Source organism: Pinus tabuliformis, chromosome 3_2, assembly GCF_031772625.1.
Source record: "Pinus tabuliformis cultivar Carrire ecotype Pingquan chromosome 3_2, CPIR1, whole genome shotgun sequence".
NCBI lineage: Eukaryota > Viridiplantae > Streptophyta > Pinopsida > Pinales > Pinaceae > Pinus > Pinus tabuliformis.
Window position 1 is genome coordinate 129,616,350 of NC_142302.1, and position 12,865 is coordinate 129,629,214.

The following is a 12,865-nucleotide window of genomic DNA, read 5'->3' on the forward strand; positions in this document are numbered from 1 at the left end:
CAATAATTGAGCAATACATAATATTTCATTAATTAGTATTTATTTTTATATCATTGTTCAATATAAAGAGGAATTGCCCATGGTATTCCACTTACCTTTTATTTGTTATATTTGTTTCATCATTTTCATTTTACAACAATGGAGGAATACATAATATTTTGTTGATTAATATGTGTTGTTATATCATTATTCAATATTACCCAGGGTATTCCACTTACCTTTTATTTGTTATATCTGTTTCATCATTTTCATTTTACAACAATTGAGGAATACATAATATTTTGTTGATTAATATTTGTTGTTATATCATTGTTCAATATTACCCAGGGTATTCCACTTACCTTTTATTTGTTATATCTGTTTCATCATTTTCATTTTACAACAATTGAGCAATACATATGTATTTAGTGTAGTTAGTTGATTAGTATTTGTTGTTATATGATTGTTCACTATAAAGAGGAATTGCCCACTATCTTTTATTTGTTATATTTGCTTCATCATTTTCATTTTACAACAATTGAGCAATACATAATATTTGGTTGATTAGTATTTATTGTTAGGTCATTGTTCAGTATTTGTTGTTATATCAAATTTCATTCTTTCTTTTCTATCTTAAAAAATAATTTTATCATTAATTAATTAAAAAATATAATGATCCATATTTTGGATTATGTGAACAAAAGGTAAAATTAACAGTACAATACCGTTACAACGACTTACATGAATGATGGAAAAATAGTGTCTTTGGTGTATATACATGTGATTCTGCTAAGCTTAATAGTAAACCTCTTCATTCATTTAAAATTAGTTAAAAAGACTTAGGTGAATGCGTGTTCCCTGCCCCCAAGTCTATTGATATTCCGGGAATCAATCGAATTAAATGGCGGAAATGGCGGAACCGGACGATCTTTGATTCAAAAAAAGAACCGTGTTCTAGTATCATTGAATCAATTCTCTACTTATACGAGAAGCTTGAACAGCCACATCAATCAATTCTCAGACATGAAAGGAACAAACAACCATGCAATTTCTATGGATACTCTTGCGCTTTTTTTTTATGGTGTTGCTCTGCAGAATTCATGTGCCTGTGGTATTTCCATATTCCCTATAGATGGTCAATCTATTGACATCTATTGGAATGGTTGTCCCGGAACAAATAACAAAGCAGAAATTATGGCTCTGGCTAGACTTCTCTCTATCTCTGCCTTCCTTGGTCTTCAAAACCTTCATATTTTTAGAGACTCGAAAATCACCATCGATCATGTGTTGTCTAAACCATAGTTACCAAATTCGAATTCGAATACGAATTTGAATTCGATTCGGTAAGGAAAAAATTTGGCTACCTAAAATACAATACAGAAAAAATTCAGAGATATAGATCTTCCAAAATTAAATTATTTTTAAAATTAAAAAAAAAAATCTATATTTACAATATATTTTAAAAAAATCACTTAGTCAAATCCTAAAAAAATTTAATATAAGACTTAAAAATGATAACATTATTAATTAATAACTAAAACAACCTAAATGTCTCTTTGTAGATTTTTCAAAGAGTTGTTTAGAGTGTAGATAGAAGCACACCCAAACTTTAATTTATTGTTTCATTTCTTTACTATGGGAAAGAGGAGAAGTATGAAATTCAAATAGAAAAAAATGGAGATTATATATTTTATAAATATTTATAAATAAAAATTTATTATTCTTTATTATAAAAAATTATTATTTTTAACAAGTATAAACTTACTATTTTCTACAATATTTTAATATAAAATTTATTGTTTTTTAAAACTGTAATTTTTTAATATAGAAATTTCTATTTTTAATCTTTAAATATTTAATTTTTTATTAACAAATATTCTTACCAAATTACATCGTAACTGCAACTTTTTTAATATTAAATATTATATTTTTAATGTTTTGAGTAATGTAGAAATTTCTATTTAAGTATTAAATTTTTTATTAACAAATTTTAGATGGTAACTACATTTTTTTAAGTTGGAAATTTATGCGTTTTGAATAATATAGAAATTTCTATTTAGATATTAAATTTTATATTAGGAATTTTTTTTATAAAATTAAATAATATAGAAATTCTATTTTTAAATATTAAATTTTATATTAATAAAAACACTTTACCAAATTCCATCATAATTGTAATATTATTCTTAACCTACAATTTACACTTTATTATAATTTTTTTTAACATAAAAAAAATTATCACCTAATTCCATCTTAATTGTAATATTTTCAACCTACCATATATAAAATAACATACCGTATTGCAATTTTCGAATTTGCAGCTCAACCGAATCGTACGTATTTTCGAATTTTTCGGGTCAGTATGGCTGAATTTGCTAGCTATGGTCTAAACATATTATAAAAAATACACATCTCTCACAATGGTTGAATCAACTTGGAGCATTGTGGTCCAGCGGCAAAGATTTCTCAATCTCCCATATAGTCAGGGACAAAAATAGGAGAGCGGATGCTTTATCAAAGATGGGTTTATCACTGCCTCATGGTTCTGAGCAGATGCAGGGTACTGTGAACAGTGTCTGCCCCCTGATCCAGGACTGATCCAGGACTTCTCCATGCCTGATATATAGTTTTTTACTTTTTGATGCTGCCAATCCCGTATGTTTTTCCTCAATACTTTCCATTTTCCTGTCTTATGTCTCTACGCTCGGCTCAGTTCCCTTTCTGTTTTCTGATCTGCCTCGGCTCTATCTCCATATCTCTCTATGTGGATATACCGCCTTTCTTTTCTTCCATTTCAGATATCTCTAGCTATGTAGTTTTTTACTTTTTGATGCTGCCAATCCCATATGTTTTTCCTCAATACTTTCCATTTTTTCAGATATCTCTAGCTATGTAGTTTTTTACTTTTTGATGCTGCCAATCCCGTATGTTTTTCCTCAATACTTTCCATTTTCCTGTCTTATGTCTCTACGCATATTTCTCGGCTCAGTTCCCTTTCTGTTTTCTGATTTGCCTCGGCTCTATCTCCGGATCTCTCTATGCGGATATACCACCTTTCTTTTCTTCCCTTTCAGATATCTCTAGCTCTATATCACCATAGCTGTACATAACTATATAGTTAGTTTTTTTTTCTTGCTGAAAATATATATATATATATATAAAATTATAATTACTAAAACGATCCGATCAAGATCCGAATTGAAAGACGCGACTAATATATGAAATCACGGGAAGAGAAAAGATTGATGAGGACTGAGTGGCTTCAGCTTCATCTCAATCTCATAACAAACAACGCCACACCAACAAAGGAACCACAACAACTTTATTTTCAATGCCAGGGCGATACTAGGTAACAGGCGGAGCTAGAAGAGGTGGTGATGTTTTTTGCCCTCTGCTTCTTTTTCTTCTTTCTTGGATTCCTTCTTCTCGTGGAACACGAAACCCCCTGCTCCCACTGCAGCTGTTGCCGCAATCTCTTCCTCAATCTTGTGCCTGTGTGCGTGCTCTGATCCTTTTTCTCTGCGTGCTTCTCGTGCCGTAAATAATAGTAACAATTTAGCATAAATATTTCCACAATGGATAAACTGTGTGTTGTCATTGATATGTCCACATTTCAGCACGATATTATTGATACAATATTCCATTTCAGTAAAATTTGGATCACATAAGATTAGATCGCCCATCACCAAAACATATTAAGTGGATCTGACAATAAAAAGGGTAGAGAGAAAGTACCAATGCAAAGGCTCCAGCAGCAACAGCTCCGAGTTCACCCAAATGCTCCTTATGCTTGTGATGCTTCTCTTCCTTTTTTGCCTTCTCGTACTCATCAACATTCCCAGCAGCATACACATCTGCGGTCTGGGTCACCTGCTCATCACCATAAGTGGTGGTGGTCTCAGAGTAAACAACCCCCGAGGGGGCGTTCTGGTTTTCATGTTCCTTCTTGTGGTGGAACAGATGATGGTGATGTTTCTCCTCAGACATCTTGTACAAACAAAAAGTTCAACAAGTGAATGAAATACAGAGAGAGACTTAGAGAGTGATACTCAAAATATAAATGGCTCAGACGAGATGTGAGAAATTAGGATGATGAGAGGAGATTATATAGGCGGTTATGGATGATGCACACAGATTTACATCGTGTTGAAACCGCGTTCACGCGTATAGTCGAGGGGGATGACACAAGGCTGTGCTTCTGTCCACATCATCGACTTTCTTTTTCAACAAAACTTGCATGATGTGTTATTGCTGGCATGATTCATGCACTTCTCCTTTGGAAGAGGAGAGAGTTAGGTTTGAGGCAACGTTACGCGTAGCTTGATGCTGGATATGGTAGCGGAAATGAGTACATGAATTTGGTAGCTTCTAAAAATCAATTTCTCAAGGAATTAATATAGTAACTTTATCATCCAAACTTTTTTGGTAAAATAAAAGTTTACTTAATTTTTTATTTAGTTGTTTTAAATTATACTTGTGACAATCGGGATAGGACGAAAATAATTTTTAAGAATTACCAACTTATTAAGAAAAACATGTTGCGAGGGGGACCCACTATGATGTTAAAAATTTACCAACTTATTAAGAAAAACATGTTGCGAGGGCACCCACTATAACGCGAGAGGTGTTCATAAATAAGTTGTTTTAAATGCGATTTTTTTGAAATTTTTTTACGTGGTTTTCTGGTTTAATTTTTCTAAAGTTTTGCAGGAATTTATTGACATTACAAGTTTGATGGAAATGTCTTAGGGGTTTTTAGGGTGCTGAGTCTATATATAGAGTCAAAAAACCAATTTAAATACCACAAATCATGATTTCACCTCAATTTTTTCTACAAAGTCCAAAAAGTCCCACTATAACAACTCCATTTATAAATGGGTCAGCTTTTCATGAAAAGATGTGCTGCTATTATGAAGCAGATGAGGTCATCTGCATCTCAAAAATCCATTGTCTATGGATGCTACAAATGGTAGTTTTCTTGTTAGAATTTGGTAAAAACGAGCATAGATCTAGATTTACTATGACCATAGAGCGATCCAATTTTTTCCTGTACAAATTTTTTTATGACAGACATTATTTCAATGTTTTGTATAGTTATTTTTTTATTTTTTAAAATTTTATTTTGGAAGATATGAACAAAATTTCAATTTTAATGAGGGTCCTTACACATCATATTGGGCTGTTGAATGAGCCTCTTTTCTCAAAAATTTCAAAAAATCAGAATGATGGAAATGGATTCAGCACCATCAAAAACCTATGGGCCACCCAAAATCCTGAAGTTTGAAAGTTGTAACTAGATTTTCAAAAATTTCTACCAGATTTTATCATAATCTTACTGGATTTTCCATTATTTAAAACCCTGAAGTTTGAACGCTGTAACCAGATTTTCAAAAATTTCTGCCAGATTTTATCATAATCTTACCGGATTTTCCATTATTTAAAATCCTGAAATTTGTAACCTGTAACCAGATTTTCAAAACTTTCTACCGGATTTTATCTTAATCTTACAGGATTTTCCATTATTTAAAATCTTGAAGTTTGAACGTTGTAAACTGATTTTCAAAACTTTCTGCCAGAGTTTATCATAATCTTACAAGATTTCCATTATTTAAAATCTTGAAGTTTGAAAGCTATACCTTGATTTTCAAAATTTTCTGCCGGAGTTTATCATAATCTTACAAGGTTTTCCATTATTTAAAATCTTGAATTTTGAAAACTGTTACCCGATTTTCAAAAATGTATATCAATTTTATCATAATGTTACCAGATTTTCCATTATTTTCTAGACTAATTTGTAGTCTTTTACACTAAGGTTTCCTTCCCCAAAAAAAAGGAGATGAGGGTCAGTTGTCACTCAGCCATGACTATAAAGTCATTTGGTGTGAGTTGTCAGTGAGTATATCAATTTTATAATAATCTTACCAAATTCTCCATTATTTTCTAACCTAATTTGTAGTCTTTTACACTAAGGCTTTCTTCCCCAAAAAAAAGGAAACGAAAGTCAGTTGTCAGTCAGCGATGACTATACAATGATTTGGTGTGAGTTGCGAGTGATGAGTATATCAATTTTATCATAATCTTACCAAATTCTCCATTATTTTCTAAGCTAATGTGTAGTCTTTTACACTAAAGCTTCCTTCCCAAAAAAAGTAGATGAGAGTCCGTTGTCAGTCAGCCATGGCTATAAAGTCATTTGGTGTGAGTTGTCGGCCATGACTATAAAGTCATTTGGGTAGGTTGAAATTAGTTAACTGCTTTTCAGAAAGTGAATGGGCCAATTGTTCAGGAGCAGGCGTGGAATCTCAAATTTAATTGACAATTATTTTCCCTGTCATGGAAATTTGATAACGGCCACTTGCTTTGGGCCAATTGTATAAGAGCAAGCGTGGAATTTAAGTTTAAATCAAAATTATTTTCCCCGTCTTGCAAATTTGATAACGGCCACTTTTCATGCGTGTAGTTTTAAGTTAACGCAGAATCGTGAATGTCACAATTTGTATATTTTATTTTATATATAAGCAATGGCGCACACAATTTTAAAAACAATGATACACAGATTTTTAAGAACAGTGGTAAGCATGGAAGTAGTGAACATGGATGTAACCATCTTCCTGATAAAGCATAAAAGCTAACTTGTTTATATCTATGGTACTGGAAATGTATTAAAGCTCAAATGAATCTGAAAATTACGATACCATTTAAGCTATGCTCAAATTCTACCGTTAGGCAGTATACTTAGAAATATCAACGGTTATTAAGGGTGAAATTCTATTTTATGTGAAAGATTTTATTTGTAACTTTAAATTATATATATTATTTTATTATAGAAAAATTATTGGTTTATAAAAATATTATTATTAAATGTTAATTTTTAAAAAATATTTAATTAATTTAAATATTTACACCATTCCATGATCTCAGTGAAAAATAAGAAATATCTTCTCAATATTTCATTAATACAATTTTTCTATTATTATTAAAGATTGTTTTAATTTATAAGAATTATTTATCATTTTTAAAAAAAAATACTAATATTCATAATAAAAGTCACTGGTCTATATAGTTAATAAAGTAAAAAACAATACAAATTTCCTAATTTAACTATAAAAAGTCATTTTATGTTGTTCATATTTTATTTTATATCTCAGTAGAGAAAGGAATGGTCATAAAAATGGGTGTTGTAACAAAGCATAAGACACAATGTCTAACTCCTCTTGTGTTCTCTTCAATAGGCTGTGTTTTTCTACCATTTTAATAGAGATTTTGAAGAAAGGAGAAAGAGGTTTTGTAATAGAGATTTTGAAGAAAATAGAAAGAGGTTTAGGCTATGCTGGTATTTTCTTATCTTCAATAATGACAAGTCTTTATAATATTAATCACCATTAATGTGCCTTCAATCCCTATTCACATCTTAATCTAACCACTATTCATCAAAGTTTCAAGCTTCTTAAAACCCTTTGAAGTGGAAGTTAAGAGAGAGGAAACAAGTTAAAAACTCAAAACTAAGCAAACTCACATAGCAAAGTTGAGTAATGGACATAATATGATCCATGGGCATTGGGAATCCAGATTTAGCTTACTAAGAAATAACATTAAATTTCATTTACCATTTCATTTATTCGTTAAACTAATTGTATTTAGTTGTATTGTGGCACAACCTCTATGACACATTATCTAGATCCTTTAGTTATGGCATTGCCTTTATGATGCATTATCTAAGTCATGTAAGTATAGACTTAATAATGTCTCATTGTGGGGCAACTGAGTGGTTAGCACAATGGAATGTTATCTTTTCACCCAATTTCAAATCCCATGGGGGGGGCTGGGGGAGCTATCTTTGGCTCCTTGTGATAAGGCTCAAGACATAGACTAATTCATATGACAAGTATTTTATACAACAAAACCAATTCACCTTAGGGATTGGGAGGAAAATAAGCATGCTACAATCTGTGAAATTCAAAACTTGTTTAAGAACACAGGGGTTTCACTCGGGTAGCAATATCATACCATGTGAATTCATATTGGGGGATATATATTGAGAAAAAAATTATATAATACATTGAGCATATAATAGGGGGTAAAGGGCTTTTATATTGTCAAGTATAAAAATGAAGCTCAAAGTTAATGAAAACATATAAAGGGGTATAAAAAATGTTAATGAAAAAATGGATACCTACAATATCTAGTGAAAGTGGGGATTTTATAATTGGGAAGGTGTATTGGGTTCACATTGATAGGGGGTTAAATAATGTGATTTTTAGAGGTATTTTCCAATGTGTAGTCAAATTAAGGGAATTGTTTAGTACACCATGAACACACGTGATATGTTAGAGGTTCATTGAGTGAAGCCCCCATGTCTAAGAATAACCATAGAAATATCAACGGCAAAACTACAAAAATATTGATGTTTTAAAAAATAGTAATTATGTGTGTGTAAAAATTCATGCATTGAAAGGATGACATCAAGGTGAAATGGAGAACACAAATTCTTCTAGGGTTTATGTCCTCTTCGGTATTTAATTGGATGCCACCGACGTTCACGAGCCAGGGAGCGATCATGCTTTTCTTTGTGTGGATCCAAGGATGGGGAACATCACGATAACTCCCATCTATGGCCATAGAGGGGGATTGCGTTGGATTTGGTATGTGGAAATTGACAATTTATTCGTCAACTTTTGTTGTTAAATCTAAACCAATGTTTTAAAAATTTGACTCGGGTTCGAAACTGGTCGAGGGTCGACTTTGAATCCAACTTTGACTTGGTATCGACTCAATAGGTTTAATTTCAATGACTCAGTCGTTGTAAAAAATACATTAAATATTTATTTTTTTATGAAAAAACATAATTTTGAAGGTTTTCATTCATGTCTACAAGCACAAAGCATTATAATATAGAAAGAAGGCAACATATGATCAAAGTAGGCTCATGAATATATCCATTATATCAAAATGGCACCCAGTGCACTATCCAATACATACATGATATTCAAATCCAAACAAAAACACATAACCAAGGAGGCTCTAAATGGCCTCTACAACAAAATTAAACTGTAAAATATCACTAGTCACCAGTTCTACTGGCTACTACTAGAGAAGCCAACATCACTTGGCTCAGACTCTAAATCAGAGTTAGATAGGGAAACCCATGGCTCCTCCTCCTCCTCATCATCACATCTCCAACTGGAACTGTAGAAGTAGTAACACATGACCTATATTGGATATGGAGTGGATGAATTGTCTTACCTATATTGACTACAACAAAGTAATTAGCACATGACAAAGTTCAGTTGGTTTAATATGGACTCGGCCGAGCTGGCTAATTTGTTAACGAACCTGGCTTGGCTGGTTTGATAACAAACTGGCCACCAAACTGATTTTTCTACTTAGTGGAACCAGCCAGGGGTATTGCTCAGTCGGCTCGGCCGAATCCAAGTCAGTTTGGCCAATTTTAAAAACACTAGTCTAAATAGACTAAGACGACTCAGCCTCATGGAAGCACCTACTATTCTTTGAGTTGGTGGTTATGAATGGGCGAAAAGGCTGCAATAGAACTCTTTTTGTTTAGACATTAATGACATAGTTCTCCGTGAGGTTTGGCTGGGTCAAGTGTGTCCAATGGGGTTGTTCACTTGTTGTTTCTCTTTTAGTGGGCAGAGATCTCTTACGTTCTCTATTTTTTGGGGTTTGGAGTTGCCCCCAACACTAGATCTGGGGAGGGAAGTACGAAATCTTGGGGTTTTTCCCTCCTATGGGATATTCCCCATCTCTTCCTCCCAGATCTAGTTGAGAGATAGGAAGAGAAGGAAAAATTGCATATATCTTTTTAAAATTAATGGGAAGACTTTCATTTGTTAGATCTGGGGTTCAGATCTAGTGGAAAATTTGAAGAAATCCATTCATGACAACCTTGGTACACCTATATTTTTACAAAGTTTGATATATGAGGATAAATTGTTGTAAGGCACATTTCCGCTGAAAGATTTTCGCATTGAAAGGAACTCAACCATATTATTTAATCTGGGGATGAGGGGTGGAGCTTTAGGATACATAAACCATAATGGACCAGCCTCATTTATGAATGCAGTGAAAGGGAAGGTTTCCATTCTTGCTGATCAGATCCAAAATATGTCAAGACTTTACATAGTTAAACAAATGGAAAAAGCACTAGCTATGGACGTAAAACCCCCAAAGGTAAAATCGTTTTTTATTTTTCTTTTTTTATTTTTTATTTTTTTAATCTACAAACAAAGGTATTAATATACAGGTTTATTTATTTCTAGCCGATATTTGAAGATTTACATCAGTGGGTTCTTTCTTCTTGGACACCAAACTGTGATCTCTTCTTATGTTCCAAAGTTTTTTTCATAGTGCAATTTGACACACAACAAGATATGGAAAAAGTACTAAATGATGGGCCATGATTTTGGGGTAGAGTTGGGCTTTTTATTACCCCATGGATCCTAGAATTTGATGCTACAAGCATGAACAATGTAAACTATCAAACGGGAACTATAAATTCAAAACAATAACTCTAGCCAAAAAACCCCCAAAAAACATGAAAAACAACCTAAAAATGAAAAGTGTTGATGCTAGAATAACATTTTTTTCTTTTTTTTTCGAAGTAAATTTCAACGTTTTTTTTAAGTGATAGTTAAAGCCAATAAAAACCATTTTTTTTTTACAAAAAAACCCTAAAGACAAAAAGTGTTGATGTTAGAATAATGTCTTTTTTTAGGTTAATTTTCAACATTTTTTAGCAATGGTGTTATCGATAAAATATCATGACTCCGAAAAACCTTAAAATAATAACGATTTTCAGGCATGACATTAAAGACAAAATATCAAGTCTCTGAAAAGCATTAAAATTCCAACAATTTTCATACACGGTGTTAAGGATAACTATTTTCAACCATAAAGTTTATTTATGTTTCCCGCCCCATACCATAAGAATTTCGCAATGATAGCATCCATGTGATTGATAATAGCATGTGTGTTAAAATTAGCAACTAGGGCCAAAATCCATGTGGGTCTTCTTATTTATGCCATCTGATATTTTTCTTGGATTCCTCTCGTTGAGAGGTGTAGGATTGATCTAAAGATCATCCAATTCTGACATGTATTCATGGAGATATGAATTTATTTGTGTTACTTAACAATTTGTCAAGGTCGGCCAACAACCAAATTACCCCCACTCAACCTCAATGTTGCACCATAAATAGAGGTGGCCTTCAAGTCATTTGATCACACATCTCTTGTGATCTCTCTCCACTTGTTTTGGTTTTGGTGGTAGGAGAGATCTAAATGAGGATACGCTGCCCTAGAGGAGATTCGCTAGCCCTAGACACTGTCAAAAGAGAAGGCTATATGTAGTCCTAGGAGGAGACAACTCTACACATTCAAGGAGGGTTTATTGATCCAAGATCTTTTACTTATAGATGTATTAAAGAATTACATGAACAAATAGTAGCTTAACCATACAAACTTAATGTGCACATGAAAGAAGAGAGGAAACACATAAAGGCGTGAAAAGAAGACAAGAGAATTGATAACGGAGTTTGTCCAATTTGGACTACGTCTCCGAGCCCTGCTCGATCAATGGGGAGGCCTTCATTCATTAAGTGGCATAAAAGAGAAGAACTAAAATTAGCATTTACATAAGGAGTCTTATACCTCCAATCTGAAAAATGGTTGAAACATGCAGATCTTTGTTGTAGAAACTGACATCACCATTGAGTTCCTATCGCTAAGAGGTGCAAAATCGATATAAAACTTTCCCATTTATGACACTGGACAAAAATGATCCTCTGAAAAATGTGCTCAAGCAAGGTTCCACCCCCTACCATAGGCCGCTCAGGTTTCCACCTTCCTGCAATAAAATAATGTTACTCGAAATTTGTGCCCTCTCCCCCCAGATCGCACTATCCAGACGGGTTTATATGATGTGTGGTTGGTGGACCTCCCAACGGAGTCTTTTGTCACATTGGAAAAATGGCATGGTGGTTGTGGAGGGGTTAGGGGATCAAATCCCGCCCCTCCCCGTTTTAATACATTGTAGTTGCACCATTGTACTGGGTGGCAGGTCCACCAGACCAGTGTCTCATCCCCACATTCTTCGCCATTTTAATACATTGTATTAGTGGAGTGGAGGGGCGACGGGGTTGAAAGCCCACCCCCCAACAGTATATGTGTGTGTGTGTGTGTGTGTGTATATATATATATATATATATATATATATATATATAGACGTTGGCGGTCTCGGGACCGGCAGGGTCATGGCCGCCCACACCTTTTTAATTATTAATCTGTTGTGGGCTCCACCAGGGGCAATGGGGTTCATGGCCTACCACCCCTTTTTTTATTATTAATATAACCCAGTAGTTAATTTCCAAAACCATAGGGGTTATTGGACGAATTAATCATCCTACAAATTCTCCTGGAAAATTGGTCAGATGCCAGTGTTGGGTTTCTGCCAAATTACGCCCTCCTTAAGCCTGCCACATGGGCAAGTCAACCCTAAACTTTAACTGCTTCTATCTTTCTCATATGAACTCGGATTGGAGTGTCATTCGCACCATTGGAATCAGGGCGACGAGCACTTCGATCTAGTGTCAAGTTTATCATCTTTCTGCCACTTTGAATTTTGATCCTTTTACCATGCCACTAGTATCTGGAGATCCACTTGGATCAATCCTCCCCATTGAGGAGCTTTTGGACCGCCAAAAGATTTATTAGCCAATTGGAAAGTGAGGGAACTGTTCCCTCACCCTTTCCTTTCCAGCCATTTCACTTTGCTAGGGTGCATCCCTTGGAAACCAACTTGAAGGTACTCCACATCCCCCCGTCGTGAAGTCTTGGTTCTTTTGTCGAGGATGATATCTTCAGGCAA

The 12,865-nt window shown here is 33.7% G+C and overlaps 1 protein-coding gene across 1 annotated transcript; it reads right to left on the reverse strand.

The window, feature by feature from the left end:
- Positions 1-3,252: 3,252 nt before the first annotated feature.
- LOC149180156 (uncharacterized) lies at positions 3,253-4,054 on the reverse strand. Its single transcript, XM_089413783.1, has 2 exons — positions 3,659-4,054; positions 3,253-3,624 (listed from the first exon to the last, which is right to left on the reverse strand). Exons 1-2 carry the CDS (start codon positions 3,964-3,966, stop codon positions 3,342-3,344), a joined length of 591 nt encoding a protein of 196 aa, XP_089269909.1. The 5' UTR covers positions 3,967-4,054; the 3' UTR covers positions 3,253-3,341.
- Positions 4,055-12,865: the final 8,811 nt, after the last annotated feature.

Bases quoted from the DNA above. Each gene is read 5' to 3' on its own strand.
- LOC149180156 (XM_089413783.1), bottom strand. From the start codon at position 3,966: ATGTCTGAGGAGAAACATCACCATCATCTGTTCCACCACAAGAAGGAA. The intron at 3,625-3,658 runs GCGATCTAATCT...AAATTTTACTGA, and splicing joins TTAATATGTTTTGGTGATGG to AATGGAATATTGTATCAATA.